This window comes from Sorghum bicolor, chromosome 6 (genome assembly GCF_000003195.3).
Source record: "Sorghum bicolor cultivar BTx623 chromosome 6, Sorghum_bicolor_NCBIv3, whole genome shotgun sequence".
Taxonomy (NCBI): domain Eukaryota; kingdom Viridiplantae; phylum Streptophyta; class Magnoliopsida; order Poales; family Poaceae; genus Sorghum; species Sorghum bicolor.
This window is the reverse complement of record NC_012875.2, coordinates 58731689-58751502: the sequence shown is the minus strand read 5'-3', so window position 1 is coordinate 58751502 and position 19814 is coordinate 58731689. Positions and strand designations below refer to the sequence as shown.

At 45.9% G+C, this 19814-nt stretch overlaps 2 protein-coding genes across 3 annotated transcripts; both read left to right on the top strand.

The window, feature by feature from the left end:
* On the top strand, window positions 1169–8238 carry LOC8079613 (probable phosphoribosylformylglycinamidine synthase, chloroplastic/mitochondrial). 2 transcript variants are annotated; one of them, XR_002454013.1, is made up of 5 exons: window positions 1169–1372; window positions 2329–2439; window positions 2519–6714; window positions 7462–7822; window positions 7924–8238. XR_002454013.1 is itself a non-coding variant. In XM_021462662.1 (4 exons), exons 2-3 carry the CDS (start codon window positions 2374–2376, stop codon window positions 6707–6709), a joined length of 4257 nt encoding a protein of 1418 aa, XP_021318337.1. In that variant the 5' UTR covers window positions 1169–1372; window positions 2329–2373; the 3' UTR covers window positions 6710–6714; window positions 7462–8231. The 2 variants fall into 2 exon arrangements, 1 of the variants encoding a protein (XP_021318337.1); XM_021462662.1 differs by having other exon boundaries at window positions 7462–8231.
* LOC8070254 (peroxidase 16) lies at window positions 12492–16654 on the top strand. Its single transcript, XM_002448630.2, has 4 exons — window positions 12492–13138; window positions 13243–13440; window positions 14692–14857; window positions 15977–16654. The coding sequence occupies exons 1-4, from the start codon at window positions 12896–12898 to the stop codon at window positions 16381–16383; spliced, it is 1014 nt and encodes a 337-aa protein (XP_002448675.1). The 5' UTR covers window positions 12492–12895; the 3' UTR covers window positions 16384–16654.

Genomic DNA, 19814 nt, shown 5'->3' with positions numbered 1-19814 from the left:
TGAGGGTTTCATTTTATTTGGTACTGGCCCTTTTTTAATTTATATATTAGGTGGAAAAGCCTTACGCCAGGTAGACAAGTCCCTTAAAAATATGCCTTCAACCTAAACAACCTCAAATAGACATAACATGGACTAACCCATCCACCGACTACAGATCCGCAATGATGTTCATTGCATTGATGCCCTACTTTGTACACTAAGCTTTGCCTACTAAGGTCTTTTTTAGTTTATTTTTTTTTTCAGATTCTCCGTCACATCAAAACTTTAGACACATGCATTTAAATATAGATAAAAATATAACTAATTGTATAATTTATCTCTAATTTACGAAACGAATCTTTTAAGACTAGTTAGTCCAAAATAAAAACAAAAGTGTTACAGTAGCACACAAAGTTTTTCACCAACTAAACAAGGCCCACAAATACTACCCCACAACGTCATCAGAATGAAATTGACACTATAGTAGCGAACCTTCCTTGGGGCTTAGTATCGTCCAATGTGTAACATATAAATTTTTGTGTAAAAGTTATTGGATAGCATTTTTTATGTATTACTTGTATGTGTTTACATGTAGATCAAGTCAAACATCTTGTCTTACCTTAATTCAAAAACCCACCTCAAGGTTTTATTTTCAAATTTCGAGAATGGGTAGACAAAACCAAAACCTCTAGAAGGACTTTTTCTATTCGCTCGAACTTATGAGCACTACTTTGCAACCATAAAATAATTTTTTTCTCATAACAAATTAACATTAGTAGCATCCAAATTTTCAGCCAGCCGATAAACCGATATTTGTTTGAATCAACACTTACTCTAAACCAATATTATTTTCAAACTATATTTGGACAAGTTGTCTTGCCTAAAATTGATGAGCCTTGAAACCAACATATCATGAAAACTTACAACCGTTCCCTTTAAAAAAAATACCTTAGAAATATTTACATAAACAAAAACCGTCTTTAATTAGAAATTGGTTTTCGATAAAACTACCTGGAATTATTTTAGCCGTACTTTTTGAAAGTTAGTGGCAGTGTTCCACGAAAAGAATAAGCACAAATCAGGAAGAATATAAAAAAGTGCAAAAGGAGAAAGAAAGAAACAAAAAAAAAACTGCAAAAGAATTGTTGTTTGAAAAAGGAACGGCCCATGTCGCACTAGAAAAGCCCGTACGGCTGCGCTCCCCCTCGGCCGAACAGCTATTGCGGTAGTGCCGCCGCCGCCGCCGCCGCCGCCGCGTGCGCTCTCTTTCTCTCCCGGTCTCTCTCTCGCGCGGCGACGAGCCGACGACTGCGCTACCGCCGCAGCTGCCGCCGCCGTACGCCAGAGGCCCAGGTCTTCATCCGGCTCTTCGCTAGCAGCGAGCTCCCACCTGGTATGTCTGCCGCTCCCCTTCCCAGCTTCCCTCACTGCTGCTGTGCGAAACCGAGCACCCAAACCATAACTTAAGCTATTTGTCTATTTGCAGTCGGATCTGATCTAATCGCAAGTGTATACATGTATTCTTCCTACTAACTTCGAGTTTCTTTTGCAAAAAAAAAAAAAAAAAAAAAATCGGGTGTACATGTCTCGTATACTCCCATGTCCTCTACTGGTTCCGCTCCTGTCGTGAGACCAAGACTCGTCATTTGCGTGTGCTGTTCAGCTAGCTACTAAGTCAATAGTATATGCAGTATATCTTGGAACAGCTATTGGTTGGCAGCATGTGTTTAGACAGCGTAGTTATAATCTGATTCTGGGCTTAACAGCACTGTTTACTACAACAGTTCTGTGTTTCAGCGATTTAGAAGTCTATAAGACAAGTTTTAACATCACATGAATATTGGACTACTGGGCGGCAAGTGTCTTGATTGAGTAGGCATAGTTTGTATTGTCATTGCAGTAACAATCAACTTTGTAGCTGCGTTGGTAGCACTTACTGTGCGTTCAATATTTAGCTAACAGGAGAAGGATTTTGAAATTTCAATGTTTGTGCTCAATGTTCCCCCTCCGTTTTCTTAAGTTTGATCTTACCTATAAGGCTATAAAGCATACTAACACAGTGAACTTGTAGATAAAGTCACTTTAAAAAACATGTTTGTACTTCACTTGAGAACTGTTTTGCATAATTTTATTAGTAGTACTATCTTCCTTACATTTTATAATGGCACCATTATGAGATTACAAATAAAATAGATGAAATATTGAAAAGAAATGCTCTTCTATCACGATAGTTTGATCTTCTTTGCTTCGCCATGCTCAATCTCTCTGTACATTTATATTATACCATTGCACCACTTCTGAAATTCCAGTGTAGACCTAACAGAGCACTGATTCCTGATTGATGTGCAGATCTCCCATTCATTTTTTTTTAAATAAAAAACCCGTGGGTTTGGGATGGCATCACCTGTCCAAATGATGGCAAGCAATCTATTACGCACAGAAGGCTTTTCTGGAAATATGGTATGCAATCTATCATCTATGAAGTAATATAACTTTTTTTTTGGCTGTCATTAGTTTATTATTATTTTTCTCTACATAGGGACAAAGATATGGTTTAATTGCTGCAAGAAGTCTTGGATTAAGAAGGTTGCGAATGACTCAACATTGCTTCCATCAACAACATCTTTGTTGGCGACATGTACAAAGTGGTGTGGTTCATAATATCCGATCATCATCATCTCCTGGGGCTGTTGTATCCAAGGGGTTTGACAGCCCATTAGTTGAGAAACCTGATACTTCATTGGATGTTGGAATTATTCACTTGTACCGCGTACCATTTCTTCAAGAAAGTGAAACCATGGAGCTGCTCAAGAAAGTGAAGGCGAAGGTTTCTGCTAATATTGTTGATATACTGACCGAGCAGTGCTTCAATATTCAATTGGATAATCCACTCACCCCTGAGAAACTTTCAACGCTTCATTGGCTCTTAGCAGAAACTTATGAACCAGATAAGTTGCAAAGTAGGAGCTTTCTGGAGGAGGAAGAATCTAGTAGTTCCTATGCTGTCATTGTTGAGGTTGGTCCCCGGATGACATTTTCAACGGCATTCTCAACCAATGCTGTCTCAATTTGTAAATCTCTCTCATTAGTAGAAGTGAGCAGACTGGAGAGGTCAAGAAGATACCTTTTGCGCCTTGAGCCTGGTAGTGATCCACTTGATGAAAGTCAGCTCAAAGAATTTGCTGCATTGGTTCACGATAGAATGACAGAGTGCATTTATCCCAAAAAGCTCACATCATTTCAGTCAGATATAGTTCCTGAACCTGTCCGTGTTGTTCCAGTCATTGAAAGAGGAGAAGAAGCATTGGAAGAAATAAATGTGAAGATGGGGCTTGCTTTTGATAAACAAGATATTGACTATTATACACACCTGTTCAGAGATGATATTAAACGCAATCCGACTACAGTGGAACTTTTTGATATTGCACAATCCAATAGCGAACATAGTAGACATTGGTTTTTCAATGGAAAACTTGTTATAGATGGACAGACCATGCCTGCCACTTTGTTCCAGTTAGTGAAGAGGCCTCTGAAAGCCAACCCCAATAACTCTGTCATCGGATTCAAGGATAACTCAAGTGCAATAAAAGGATTCCCAGTAAACCATCTACGCCCAACAATTCCAGGTTCCACTTCACCATTATCCATCATGATGCGTGAGCTTGATATTTTATTCACAGCAGAAACCCATAATTTTCCATGTGCTGTTGCACCATACCCGGGAGCCGAGACAGGTGCAGGTGGCCGTATAAGAGACACACATGCCACTGGAAAGGGTTCTTTTGTTGTTGCTTCCACTGCTGGTTACTGTGTTGGTAATCTTCGAATTGACAATTCAAATGCACCCTGGGAGGACCCTTCATTTTCTTACCCAGTGAATCTGGCCTCTCCATTGCAAATTCTTGTCGATGCTAGTGATGGTGCCTCTGACTATGGTAACAAGTTTGGTGAGCCTCTAATTCAGGGATATACCAGAACATTTGGGATGAGGTTGCCAAATGGGGAGCGGCGTGAATGGTTGAAGCCTATAATGTTCAGTGGAGCTATTGGGCAAATTGACCATGCACACATATCGAAGTGTGATCCAGAAATTGGCATGCTAGTTGTGAAGATTGGTGGTCCAGCATACAGAATTGGTATGGGCGGTGGTGCTGCCTCGAGTATGGTTAGTGGCCAGAACGACGCAGAGCTTGATTTCAATGCTGTACAGCGTGGAGATGCTGAGATGGCACAGAAATTGTATCGTGTGGTCAGGGCATGTGCAGAAATGGGAGAGAATAACCCTATCATTAGCATCCATGATCAGGGCGCAGGAGGAAACTGTAATGTCGTTAAGGAAATAATATATCCAAAGGGTGCTGAAATTGATATCCGTTCAATTGTTGTTGGTGATCATACATTGTCGGTCTTGGAGATATGGGGTGCTGAGTACCAGGAACAGGATGCGCTACTTGTGCAACCTGGGAGCAGAAGCCTGTTAGAGTCGCTTTGTGATAGGGAAAGAGTTCCAATGGCTGTCATTGGGAAAATTGATGGCTGTGGGAAAATTGTGTTGATTGATAGCGCTGCTGTAGAGCATGCCAAGTTGAATGGCCTCCCTCCTCCACCCCCTGTTGAAGAACTTGAGCTTGAAAAAGTTTTAGGAGACATGCCTCAGAAGACCTTTGAGTTCAAGCGTGTTTCTCATGCCACAGAGCCTTTAGACATTGCTCCTGAGGTAACACTTTTGGATGCTCTGAAGCGAGTATTAAGGCTCCCATCTGTGTGTTCAAAGCGTTTCTTGACCACAAAGGTTGATAGGTGTGTGACAGGCCTTGTTGCACAACAGCAGACAGTTGGGCCTCTCCAACTTCCTCTTGCTGATGTGGCTGTGATTGCACAGACATACACAGACCTAACAGGTGGTGCTTGCAGCATTGGAGAACAACCAATAAAGGGTTTGCTTAATCCTAAGGCCATGGCCAGACTTGCTGTTGGGGAGGCCTTGACTAATCTTGTCTGGGCTAAGGTTACATCACTTTCTGATGTCAAAGCAAGTGGGAATTGGATGTATGCTGCAAAGCTTGATGGCGAAGGTGCAGATATGTATGATGCAGCTGTCGCATTGGCTGACTGCATGATTGAACTTGGTATTGCAATAGATGGGGGAAAAGACAGCCTTTCCATGGCAGCCCAATGTGATGGTGAAGTCGTCAAGGCTCCTGGAAATCTTGTCATCAGTACTTATGTGACATGTCCTGATATAACATTGACAGTAACCCCTGATTTGAAGCTTGGTAATGATGGAATCCTTCTGCATATTGACCTCTCTAAAGGAAATCGCCGTCTTGGTGGTTCTGCTCTTGCACAAGCATTTGATCAAATTGGAAATGATTGCCCAGACATTGATGATGTTCTGTACCTGAAGAAGGTATTTGAGGCCATTCAGGAATTGCTCAGTCAACGTCTTATTTCAGCAGGCCATGACATAAGTGATGGTGGCCTTATTGTGAGTGTTCTTGAGATGGCATTTGCTGGTAATTGTGGTTTTAAGCTTGACATAGACTTGGAAGATAGGAGCCTCCTTGAAGGACTTTTTGCAGAGGAACTCGGCCTTGTTATTGAAGTGCACTCGAAATGTCTCAATATCGTGAAGCAAAAGCTTGAAGCAACAGGCATTTCTGCTAATGTAATTGGAGAAGTTACTTGCTCACCAGAAATAGAAGTTTTTGTTGATGGCAATCTGCATCTCAAGGAAAAAACTTCAGATCTCAGGGATCTCTGGGAGGAAACGAGCTTCCAGCTTGAGGAGTTACAACGTCTGAAATCTTGTGTTAAACTTGAGAAAGAAGGATTAAAATGCAGAACATCGCCGTCATGGTCTCTGTCTTTTACTCCCAAATTTACAGATGAGAAACTGTTGATTGCTTCCTCAAAACCAAAGGTCGCTATCATTCGTGAAGAAGGGAGCAATGGGGACAGGGAAATGGCTGCTGCATTCCATGCTGCTGGGTTTGAACCATGGGATATCACAATGTCAGACCTCTTGGCTGGGAAGTCTTCTCTAACAGAGTTCCGTGGGATTGCGTTTGTTGGTGGTTTTAGCTATGCAGATGTGCTAGATTCAGCGAAAGGTTGGGCTGCATCAATCAGGTTTAACAAACCCCTCATTCAGCAATTTCAGGATTTCTATCACAGGCCAGATACGTTCAGCCTTGGAGTATGTAATGGTTGTCAGCTTATGGCTCTTCTTGGCTGGGTGCCAGGATCTGATGTTGGAGGTTCTCTTGGTAAAGGTGGAGATATGTCCCAGCCCAGGTTTATTCACAATGAATCCGGCCGTTTCGAGTGCCGGTTTACGAGTGTGTCCATTGGGGATTCTCCTGCTATCATGTTCAAAGGGATGGAAGGTTCTACCTTGGGTGTTTGGAGTGCTCATGGCGAGGGAAGAGCTTTCTTCCCAGATGAAAATGTTCTATCTACTGTTGTGAAGTCTAATCTGGCACCTGTGAGATATTGCGATGATTTTAACAACATAACCGAGACCTATCCCTTCAATCCTAATGGTTCTCCACTAGGTATTGGAGCACTTTGCTCCCCTGATGGGAGGCACCTTGCTATGATGCCGCATCCAGAGCGTTGCTTCATGATGTGGCAATACCCATGGTATCCCAAGGAATGGCAGGTTGAGAAGAGTGGCCCCAGCCCTTGGCTGCGGATGTTCCAGAATGCTAGGGAATGGTGTTCATAGTGCAGGTAAATTAGTATTGCTCGAATTAACTGCTTTCTGCTTCTGTTTATGGCACTATGAAATCAATTTTAGTAGAACCTTTAACCTCCTGTGCACCGTTACTTTTCCTTAGAACCAATGGTTAGGACTGAGAATGCTATTAACATGTTATTAAGTTTCATTTCATAGAACCTTATTCTCTCCTGCCAGCTTTCTGTCAAATTAGAACCTTATTCTTTTTAAAAAAGTACACTGATTGAACTTTTGGATACATAGAGAAGCCATGTGTTGGTCTGTTGGAATTCTTCAAATAGATTTGATGCCCCAGTTAGCCTAGCTGTCAGACAGTCACAAGTTAGCAAGACAATCGATCAGTTCAAAACTCCGAATTACCTAATAGATTTGAAAATTCCAGAGTCTCTGTGAACACAAAACTTTATCTGCCACTTTGTGTATGATCTATAAAGTTGCTGAGCACTTTATTCTCTTTATGTTCTACGGAATTTTGTGTCTTTTCTTTCCTCAAACACGTAGGAGAGCTGTGTATCTTTACATTAAGAAGAAAAAGGAGCAAGAACCCTTACAACATACACCCATACATGATACATGCTTGGTTATTGAAATTTTATGTTGCAGCTGAAATTTGAGCTTTCTTGTTCGTTTCCGTGCTCTGTTTGGTGCAGCTTGCCATGTTATGCTTAATAGTTGTTCTCAGTTTGGTGCAGCTTGCCTTATTGTGCTTACTCTACTAGTTGGGCTATATGATTTTGCAGGGCAGTGTCTGGATTCAGCAATGTGATCATCGCCGGGGTACTGGCTGTTACGAGTATGGATGGTTGTTCTCATTCGATGACCCCCTTTTTTGCGGAATAAGTGTTTGACCAGCAGTGCGTTATCCAATAGCTGATATTGAGTTTCAAGTTTGAAAATTTAAAAATGGAAAACTGCCTGGTTGTCGCATAGCCTGTCAGGACGCCTGATCTGACTCTCTGTCTTGCTGATGGTTGCCAAAGATATAATAACTGTCATCTCACATCAGTGAATTTCCCAAGTAACACACAGAATGCTTGATGTGTTACCCGAATTAAATGCTTATGCGATGTTTAAGTTTTTGTGCTATCTGCCTGATGATGAGTAAGTTTGGACTCAGTTGAGATAATTTTTCTGGTGCTGTGGCAAATTCTTGGGGTCTCATATTACTCCACTAGCGTTTCACTATTCCATGTGTCTAACAGTTCAAAAGAACCCTGTGCTTGGTGGCTGGCGAGGCTGGGTCTACTTGACGAATAAGGGGCATCCTATTTCAAAGATGCTGCAAGGTGCTTCTCTACGGATTGCTTGTCTGATGGCACGCTTAAGAATCAATACAGCTTGTTACAAAGCTAGCTTGTATACAGACATCCATGGTTGGTTCACAGCTTGTCTGATGTATGCTTGTCCATATTTTCCTCCGTGAATGAAGGCAAGCACTCGCCCCAAATGGATGGATTTTCTGGCTGTTCCTTATCTTTGACATCTACACAATTGATTACTGTTGTAGTGCTGTGCTCCATTCTTTGCCTATGATTAGGCTTGTCCTTGGACCTTAGAGTTTGGATCGCATTATTACAAAACTCTAACTCCTCTTTTGACACCTTCGTCAACGGATTAGCATTAGTAAGCACAGGCAATAGAATAACACGTGTTACAATTTTTCTGTAGATCAACGCGAAGGTGCCCTAGATTTTTGTTATGGCCAATCTCTTTGGGGTTTTATGGGCATTAAATAAACTGATAGTATAGATTTATGGGTTTTTATGGGCATTAAATAAATTGAAAACAAAGATATGAAACTTCCACTAAAACTGGCTTAAAAAAACTACCACGGCAGCGGCAGCGACAGCGACGAGAGCACTGAAGAGGTTGATGACAACATTGGAGGCGGCGAGAGTGTTGCCGATGCTGAACATGTCCTTGCCTAAGTTGGAGCTATTGTATAGTTGTTGCCTTATTGGTCTTTACCAATCTATATTAAAGAAAAATATCAAGGGACCATTTAGTTGTGCTTATTCAGCGGCTTCCGGAGTACTTGAACGCACAGGGCTATGAAAGGAGACATGACAAAATAGCATATGTTGAGAGAGGCTATCTCAGGAGTTGGAGGAGCTGAAAAGATATAGCTTCTACCGTCTCCTCTTGTGATGCTCGATCAGACATCGATGTCCCTAGCTCCACATATATGCTTATGTTCTCTTTCCTCATGTGCCAGCAACATCGGCGACACAGACCACATAGGCGCGCAAGCGCGAGGCTAGTGGTAGGGATGGTGGCAGAGAAGGTACAACACGAAGGGAGGAGCAGCGATGGGAGTCAGTGCTATGGTAGGAGATGGGGCGACAGAGAAGGAGTTGTAATGGAAGAGGAGTTGTGGTGAAGGAGAGGGCCAATGATCGAAGATAGAGCTAGAGGCCAAGCGAGGTGAAGGATTGCTTGGTGAACTAAATAAGAGTGAAAGAAGGGAAGACATGTAAGAGATAAAAGAAGAAAAAAGAAAAGAAAGAGAAATAAAAGAGCCTTAGAGCATCTTCTAGAGTTTTTCTAAATCTTACTTTCTAAATCATTATTTGGAGAATTATTTATATAAAAATTATTTTCTATATCTTTTCATTCTTCAATATATATCATGCACACTCTAGAGAGCCATTTTTGTCTCCTATTTTTTGTTAGAGAAAAATCTAAAATAAAAATGACTATATTTGGATGACCATTTATAAAAGCTGTTGGAGGTAGTTTTTCATTAACATGGCAGACATATGAACTACTATTAACTCAGCAAAATAAAAAACTAAAAAAATATATTATAATCATTTCACTGTTTTAACAATTAGATTAGAAAAAACGTTTATCAAACGTTTTTCTAATTAGAGAAACAGGAGAAAAAAAAGAAACCACATCTGAAAATAGTTTTGGTTGAGCTCTATCACGGGTCCTAACATCTGAGCGCGACTGTAGCATAGAGTTGGGTGCCACAATTATTGATCTTTGGAAATGGCCGTGCTAGCTACGTCTCCTTTCCGTATGAAGTCATTTCTTGTTTTCTCTCAGAACTCACTCTATGGTTCCTGCAAATTCCTGACCAACTAGGTGCTACATTTTCTCCGTGATTGAAGGGGCCAATCTTCGCCTGGTTTCAAGGCATCGATACGGGGAAGAGCTACAGCTATTCAAAGAATGTTCCTTCCTTTTTGCTGAATCTTTGCACCCTTTACATAAAGGCCTTGTTTAATTCAGTAGAATTTTTACATAAAGGCCTTGTTTAATTCAGTAGAATTTTTAGATTTGACTATTATAGTACTTTCATTTGTATTTCATAATTATTTTCTAATTATAAACTAACTAAGATCAAAATATTAGTATCGTAATTTTTGTATAATTAATTATGTTTTTATCTTTAATACAAGGCCAAAACAGAGGCATCCAGCTCTGGGTACACTTCACAGTTACCCGAGCAGTTGCATGGCTGCATAGGGCGGCCGTTACGTATGGCTCCGGTACAATCTCTATTTTGCACAATCTCGGTCTAAGGGAAATTACCGAGCATTACTTCTGCTTGCATTTGCATGGCTGGTTAAACTGGTATGCTGGTGAGACAAATTAGGCCCCGTTTAGCACGGCTCCACTTTATCAGTGAAACTGTTTTTTTTTTGCTTCAGCTTCATGAACAACTATATCGGTGGAGCTGGAGCCAATAAATCGTTTGGCAAAACAGCCCTTCTTTAAAATGTGCTCTCATAGAACGCCTTGTAGGATGATAGGAAGCCCGGAGAAGCCACTATTTTTACTCCTTCATGCCCTAAAGCTTTGTGAGAGCATGTTATTAGAAGCTTTATTGGTGGAGCCATTCTATTTTACCCCGTTTAGTAGAAAATGGCTCCAAACGGCTCCTAAAGCCGCTGGAGAAGCCGTGTCAAACGGGGCCTTACAATACTGATGATGAGTATTACTTCTGGCATCCTACACTGAAACCGAATGGTTCCACAGCTGCAGTAATTTTGCTTCAAACAAAGAGTGAACAAAAACTCGACAGTTTCAGTAAAATACTGGATAGCACTGACCACAGGGGGCATGGACGCATGGTGCGCATGGACACCACACCACACACCAGCTGCCGCGAGACAGTTGAGGCAGAAATGGCCAAGATCCCTCGTATTCTGAATTCTGATGGGCCGAAATAAACAAAAGCATTTGTTTCGCTTTTCGTCACGATCGATCAGAACGGCAGGCAGATGCGCCTGCCCTGGACGACATTACAAAACACAGCGCCCTATGCGGCTCTGGAAGCAGGGTTAACACAGGATTATTAATCTACGCTGTCAAGTTGCTTCCATGGTTTAGCATTCGCCAATCCAACGTAGGCGCGCAACGCAACCTGCAGAAAACACCCGTGTTTTCCCCGAGAAAACAAGGCACTAGCGCTGCTGCATGTTGGTCGCCTGAAACACTCGGAGGTCGGAGCGAGTAGGGGAGTTGTTTCCTGCGTCCGATGCATGACCGGCCTGGTAAAAGTAGCATGTATGAATGCACTAGTGGGTTAGTGTAACTGCCCTGTACTTCCATTGTTAGAATAAGATTAGCTGCAGCAAACTAATCTGCTCTTGGGCCAATGGCCACAGCTGACACAGATTGGTTGGAGCGGTAGAATATTTCCAGCACAAAGAGCAGCAGATCGATTTAGCACAACATTTTAAGCTTTTAACTACCTATATATCTGGACCAGGAAGGAAGGCTGCAGGAGAGTGAAGAAGTTTTGGTGAAAATGATAGATGTTCATGGCGGTCTGATGAATGAATGCCTGAATGGTGTGCTTTGCTAGTCCTGGTCCCAACCAAAGATACTGGTGTTTTTGCCGGTCTCATTCTCATGCCTCTCTGAAACAATCATCGGCTACAAATGATTGATGGATGGGCTAACAGCTAGTAGTAGTATGTATATGGTAGTACAATCCATTTACCATGACAACAAGAAAAGGCTCGATCCAAAGGGAATGAAGCGCAAGAGGGACCATGGATGCCATGGCATGGATGGCACGCAGCCGTGCCGAGGCATGCACCTCGGTTCGGTTCGGTCACACACAGGCTCGCTCGCAGGTGGGGTGATCCTGATCCTGACAGGCTCTCAACGGAAAGCGCCCAAGTGTTCCTCTGCACCATGTCCGTCCGTGAATCTTGTTGTGTCCCCGGGTCGGCCCTGGCGCCTTGCGGCCTTGGGTAGAGGACACACGGAAGCGGAGCGCTGCCTGCCTGCCTGCCTGCGTCGCCAGTCGCCACCATGCCCATGGCCATGGGTGGTGCCGCTGGCCACGAGCTGGACGCAACGAGCCCATGTGAAGGAGCTTTGGATGGTAGCTACTAGCTAGGCTAGCTGCTGGGCACTACTGGAGACTGTGGGCGGCTATGCCTATGCGTGCATGCCGAGCTCTGCGCAGAGGGGACGACGCGGCTAGCTAGCTGCGCGCACAGACACAGTGCGTGGCGCTGTGTGTTGCATGCGCACCATGTCACCATCCACGCACTGAGGTTCTGAGGTTCTTGTAGTAGCTGGTCCTGGTTCTGTGCACTCCTGTTCTGTTCGACACAACACCGAGGCTAAAAACTCCCAGAGAAAACCTCCTCCATCAGACCATCACCATGAGTTTAGTAGTAGTAGTACATGAGCTAAGCTGATGATGATGAACCGTCTTTGTGCCATGTCTGGTCTGATGGATCCCTGCGTAAATAAAGAACCACTATATATAAAAATGGGCATCGGTAACCGGAAAAGGAAAAAAGGCATTCCGTCCCATCCGCGCCGAGATTGTTTGTGTATCTCGATCTCCGCCGTGACGAGGCCCTCCCCCTCCCTCCCCCACGACGCACTGCCGCAGGCCGCCGCCGCAGCCCATAGCGCCGCGCCCGGCGCCACTCCTGCTTCCTTTTTTTCTTTTCTCTTTTGGCCCCCTTTCCCCTGACCTGCGCGCGCGCGCGCGCGTCGTTTGTAATGTAACCACCACCACCAGCAGTGACCGTCCTCGCCTATATATCCACGACAGCCTCCCGCACTTTTCTCCTCGATCGCGCCAGAGAGCCACGCAACGCAAGCTAGTGTCAGTGTCACGCAGCTGCGCGCACCGAGGGCTCCGGCCAGGCGACAGGCGAGCTAGCGAGGCTCTAGGCCCAGCGGCAGGCGGCAATGGCGAGAGCCGGCGGCGGTGGTCTCCTCGTCTTCCTCCTGCGCGGCGCGGCGCTGGTGACGGTGGCGGCCGTGCTGCTGGTGGGCGCGGCGAGGGCGGCGCAGCTGCGGCAGAACTACTACGGCAGCTCGTGCCCCAGCGCGGAGTCCACGGTCCGCTCCGTCATCTCGCAGCGCCTCCAGCAGAGCTTCGCCGTCGGGCCCGGAACGCTCCGCCTCTTCTTCCACGACTGCTTCGTCAGAGTAAGGCAGCTCGGGGGCGGGCATTGCCGTCCGTGCCTGTTCGTTCGTTCCTCCTCGATCTCAGCCCTGACGGAGCTAGCTTTTGGGGGGCATTGCATTTGCAGGGATGCGACGCGTCGGTGATGCTGATGGCGCCCAACGGGGACGACGAGAGCCACAGCGGCGCGGACGCGACGCTGTCGCCGGACGCCGTGGACGCCATCAACAAGGCGAAGGCGGCCGTGGAGGCGCTCCCCGGGTGCGCCGGCAAGGTCTCGTGCGCGGACATCCTCGCCATGGCCGCACGTGACGTCGTCTCCCTGGTATGTATGGTAACCTTCATTCCTGCTCTCTCTCTCTCTCTTGTTGCTCCTCCTGTCCTCCACCAAGCCAGCCATCCTACCGGTTTCACCGCGTCACGTACACGTAGGGCACGCCGGTGTCAGTGTCAGCGGCCAGGCACGCACGGGACCACGGTCGGTTCAAGTTCACCATCCCCCGTCCCCGTGTTTTGTACTAGCATACAGTATGTTGTTTGTATCCCACCCAGACCCACCACGCCGTTCCGTCACTCTGATGGCAGGCGGGTCCCGGGGCACCGGTACTGTTCCAAGCCTGCGTGCCAGTGACTTTTTTTTTCCTCGACGGCTGCAGCCGCAGCGGACTCGCGGTCCAGTCGCGCGGGGCGGGGCCGGGCCCTGCCCTGCACAGCGCGGCGCACCACGGCTGCACTGCACGGCACCACCCGGATTCGCCCGGAGGGACATGTGCTGCGTGTCAGCCGCCGCTGGCCCGCGCGGCCGCGGACGCCTCGCGTCGCCAAAGGGCGAAAGGCACCCGCGCCCCGCGCTGCCGTGTTCCTGCGCGGTGGTGCCGCCTGCTGCCGGTGCCGCGCCTTGCACGGCGCCGTTGCTAGCATGCGCGGGCACCGACCGGGGCTTTGGGCTTGGCCCCTGCTGTCGAGACGACGGGCAACGGCTTGGCTGGCTCGGTTCGGACAGAGACAGACCAGCAGCGGGCGCGAGTTGTTGAGACACTGACATGACATCACAGTAGGATACTATCAAGGACCATACTGGAGTTGTAACAGCAAAACCTCTGTGCTCCTACTAGTACGGTAGCACTAGCACTAGCACCGGTGTAGTAGGGTGTTGCCTGCCCGTGACGCCCGGTGCTGTGGCCGAGCTAGCGTATAGTGAGTTTCCGTCACGTAGCTAAGCTAGGTGTCCGTGACGCACTGACCACGGCCGAGACGCGACGATGTCCGCTCTTGCAAGCGTCTCGACTGTGAGAGGCCGGCAGGGGACAAAGTTTCCACTCCGTAGACTGTAGCCGGGGTGCGGACAATTGTATAGCTTATTAGTAGTAGCAGTACAAGCTACTACTACTACTACTGATCGACTACTCCTCTACCACTTTACAGTCAAAAGAGCCCAAGTACTGTCGACCATGCATGCATGCACACTACTCCTACCACACACTACAGAGCTGCCATGGAATACAGACGCTACCTTTTTCCTGCCAAACGAGAGAATTTCACCCTGCATTTCACATGCATTTTTTTTTCCCTGCAGTTGGGCGGGCCGAACTACGCGGTGGAGCTGGGGCGGCTGGACGGCAAGACGTTCAACAGGGCCATCGTGAAGCACGTCCTCCCGGGCCCTGGCTTCAACCTGGACCAGCTCAACTCCCTCTTCGCCCAGAACGGCCTCACGCAGACGGACATGATCGCCCTCTCAGGTTCGTCCGTGCTCTCCTCTCCTCTGCTCACCCTGTCCTGTAACTGGTATTCCTCTCCACAGCACTGTCAAGACTATTGGGCGTCTACGAATCATGAGGTCACACGACAACCTAGCTAGCCTGTCAATTAGATAACAGCTATATTAGATTAATTGTTGGAATGAATTAAACAATGCCTCCTCGATACTGTTTAGCAAGAACTACTGTGACAAGCTAGGGTTGATCGCAGTACAAAGCATCTTTCTCGTGCTCTCTGTGGCTCACGTGACTTTATCCTCTGTTTGCGGCGCCAAAGACAAAGTGGTTCGCTGTTCTATGCTGCAACCCCTCTGTTCTTTTCGAAAAAAGCCGGAAAACCTTCTCCCGTCTTGTGTGATTTGGGAAAACCATCACGTACGTACTACACAATAGAAAAACACGAGCGCAGAGTACTCTGTGTTGCAAGAAAGATTAAAAGAAAGAGGTGAGAAACCGACATAAAGTGGTAAAGTAATCACGCAATAACAGACGCCGGCCTACAGCTTTGCGAAAAGGTTAAACCCTGCTGGCTTCTGGTTCATTTCTAGGGAGGTTGATTTGGTTCGTATAAACAAAGATTATTCCTGGTGAACTTTTGAGGGGTTTTAGGTGTGTTGTTTACTGACCGTTGGGGTTTACATTATTTAGGCTCTCATGTTTTGTTTTGTTTTTATCTTTGATTCGGTGTTGGGAATGATAAAAAACGACGTTTATAGTACATGAGAACAGGGGACACCTTTACCTTTGTCTGAATGTTCTTGGTTCCTGTCAGATCCCACTAGTTAGCAGTAGTAAAATAACCTCTTGATCCAGATTTGAACACATGAAGCCTTTTCCCATCCAAACAAGCAGCAGTTACTTTTGACTGAACCACCCAATTTTGTCCATGCAAAGTTGGAGTAGTACTGCTAGACTAGAAAGAATGGATGACTAACAAAAGAGCTAGCTCAGGACTTCAATTTCACAGGCTTTCATTTTTGAACACAAAATACGGATCAGAAATTCAGAACTGTGAACTGTGATAGTCTGTTTTTGCCACCCACCCATGCATTGTGAGGCATGTTAATCTAACCCAAGCTAGCAATGCACTACACACTGCAGGCGCGCACACGATCGGGGTGACGCACTGCGACAAGTTCGTTCGGCGGATCTACACGTTCAAGCAGCGGCTGGCGTGGAACCCGCCGATGAACCTCGACTTCCTGCGGTCGCTGCGGCGGGTGTGTCCCATCAACTACAGCCCCACGGCGTTCGCCATGCTGGACGTGACCACGCCCAAGGTCTTCGACAACGCCTACTTCAACAACCTCCGCTACAACAAGGGCCTGCTGGCGTCCGACCAGGTGCTCTTCACCGACCGCCGATCCAGACCCACCGTCAACGTCTTCGCCGCCAACAGCACCGCCTTCTACGAGGCCTTCATCGCCGCCATGGCCAAGCTCGGCAGGATCGGGGTCAAGACCGGCGGCGACGGCGAGATACGCCGCGTCTGCACCGCCGTCAACTAGCCGCTCATCAGTCATCACATCAGTTGATCATCATCATCATCATCATCAGTAGTGTAGGCTGGCTGGTTGCTGGTACTGTAGCTTGCATTGGGGGTCCAATTCCTTCCATTCGTTGGCGTAGAAGCGTGCGTGGGGTTGATTCCTTCTTTTGTTTATATACGTACGTTTGGCGTTGTGGGATGGATTTTGTTAGCAATGAGATGAGATTCTTCTTCTGATCTAGCTAGCTAGCTGCCCGATGGATGATAGAAATTGATGCAGATGTTCCAAATTCTGATTCCAATGGATGATGTTTCCATTGACATGGTTATGCCTACGCGCGCAGATGCATGTCTAATTAAGTCTAATCCTTTCTATGATACTCCAATCGAATCAGTTCGTTCGGTTTCATGGGATTAAACTATTGGAGTGGGATTAAAAGAAATTAAGTCCCGTTCATTCCCCCCCCCCCCAATCATCTTAGGAACAGGATTAACTGAACATTACACACGTGCTTTCACTAGTATACTTGGTTGTGATCCACTAACAGAAGCAGGCATCACTAGCAAATGCAGCATTTTTTTACGACTAGCAGAAGTAGCGTGGCGCATGATTTAACTCTGTACGCGCTGAAGCTTGCTATTCCCTTGTTCCTCAACCTCAGGCAAAATCAATCAGTGCAAGGCTGTTTCGTATTGTATGACACTTCCCCATCCTCAAACCACCGGCTGCTGCACTCTCTTCTCAAGCTAGTCCTCTCGCCTCATGGTCACCGTCGACAACCCGCCCTCGTCACGCAGGACATGGTGTTTCCCACAACAGCCACCCACCATATATGTATATCTACTATTACTCCATAAGTTTTAAATTATAATCCGCTCTAACTTTTCTAGATATATTTCTTTCTACTTATCTATATATGCATTCTAGTACATAGTACACCTCCAGTTAGCTAGTTATGATGTTAATTAGTGCGTGTCTTGTCATTTCTCTCTCCCTATTAATCTCTAATGGCATCTAGCTATATGCTTTCAGATTATCTTTCTTTACCTTCCACCTCTCTTTTATTCCTGTTGTTACAGTGTTTTTTTTGCTTATGAATTTGGTTAGTTGAGTGGAGATTAGAGACTTAGAGCTAATTATTTTTTCCTTTCTCTATAATTATTTTCGGTACCATTTTAGACTTCTAACTTTTCTTTGTATCACAAAATAAATATTAATTTGGTTATTATCTATACTCTTGCAAACTTATAATATACATATATGTATATGCACGTGTTCATTTTTCATCATGTGTGGTTATTGTTGTTATTACCAAAATAGCCACCTCTATGGTTAAATCTTGCCTCCGCCTAAGCTGGACTCGGCGATAGTTCATAAAGCTAGAATATACTTTTTTTTTTTCGGCCCAGGAGAAATATATAAAATAATTCACTGAAGCATGAGGCTCCGTGGGCCTGCAAAGGAAGTGCGTAAAGTGGGCCAACAAAGCGTCTAGCAGAAAAATTGGAGGTCGGGCAGATGCTTGTCTAAACATATCTCCTAATTCTACAGCACTATATAGGCTGAAATTTGTTTGGCTCGCTTTACTTTTTATCTTCTCTAGGAGAAAAGTAGCTGTATCAAACGTAAAAAGTTGTAATAAATAATAAGTTGTAACAAATAATAAAGTCATGTAACACTCTGGTGTTAAGCGAATTAAAACATGACATGTCATCATGAGCATTGCATAGTTTATTTGTTAAGTAAACCCTGATGCATTAACTTAAAATAAGTTTAAATTTGGTTGAATGTGCTTAAGAATTTAAAGTGTGTTTAATTTATGTATGGATGCTTATTTTGGAGTTTAAAAACCTTGGGTGAAAGTTTTTTTTTCCGAAAGGCTTAAGGGGGGGAAAACCCTAGTTTTCAAAACCCTAGATTTGTCCCCTTTTGTGCAATTCAAAAACCAAGCAAAATTTGAAGTTAAGTTCAAAAGCAAAGTTGAAGATCTTGTCAAGATGTACAACTTTGGTGTTTTGAGTTTTTAAAGTTTCAGTACAAAATTCAAAGTAATTTTGAAATTACATATTTCCGGAAAGTGTCCCCTTTTCAAACTTAAATCTCCAATTCAAAATCTGTTTGGAATTTTGAAAAATGGTCAACATGAGAGTTGTAGGGCTTGAAAAGTTGAACAACTTTCATGTTGGAAGTTTTTCAAGTTGTTTTGGAAAATCAAAAGTAATTTTGGAATTTCTAATTTGCCCCAATTCAAAAATTTGGAATTTCTTTGAGTTGAGTTGAATTTCAAAACTGTTTTGGCAAAATCACTAGTTTCCACTCAGAATCAGCTTGGGACACCTAAATATGTTTTGTAGCTCACAAAATTTTGCACAAGTTTCTTTTTGGTGAAAATTTGGCTTCAGTTCATCTTTTGGTCGAAATTTTGCAAACAAACAAAAGAGAGAAGATAAGGGAGAGCTACAGTGATCCAATGGGGATCACGAGCTCGTCCACCGCGGTTGCAGGGCGGGCAGGCGCCGCTCTCGCGCGCGCTGCCACGCACCGGCCACGCAGCTGCTTGGCTGCGCGGAGCCGCCGTGAAGTGGACACGACCCCGACGTACTCATCCTTTCTCCTCGATGTTTCCCCTGAGCGGCCGTTTTGTTTTCTTCTCCTCACCCAACTCCGACGAGCCTCGCCCTCAAATTCGCCGTGCTCAACACCTCTCACACCAAATTGAGCTGTCCGCTATGTCCGCCACTTCCTTGAGAACCTAGAGCACCACCAAGCTCACTCCATAACCTTCTCAATCACCGGGACACCTCCATCCTCTCCAACTCCGGCCAAACTGCCGCCTTGGGTCTTTTCCCGTGGACACGGTATTCTAATCGGTATCATGCTTCTCCGACAGCTGTTTCAAGTTCTACTTGTGTTCTAGTAGCTCATGCGCTCGCTCTTTCGCTTTGGGCACGAACAGAATCGCCGGAACGAGCTCACCGGAGCAGGAGCGCCCGCCCGACCGCACGGCCACCGTCGCCAGAGCTTTCTACTGCTTCTCCCGCTGTGGTGACGTGAGCATCGTGTTCTCTAAACCTCCTTGGACCTCCCTGTCACACTTGTTTACGCTCTACCGAGCCCTAGCGGCCGGTTCGCGGCCGGCCATGGCAGCCGCTCGCCTTTCGCGCGGTCGAGGTGGGAGAGAGAGGGAAGAGAGTGAGTAGGGGATGTCAACGGAGTCGCGTAGTCAAGGCGAGGCCGATGCGCATGCGCGCGTGGGCTGAAACCCTTGCCAGCGGCGGCCGGAGTCGCGGCAGAGCCGCCGTGCGTGAGAGAGAGAGATCTGACGGGTGGGGCTACCCCGTCAGCGGCTGTGTGAGAGAGGGCGCGGGCGCGCGCAGCGTGGATGCGGGCCGAGTTGGAATGGGCCGGCCTGCGGCCCAGTTTCCGGGTCGTCCACTCTGCAGTGTTGT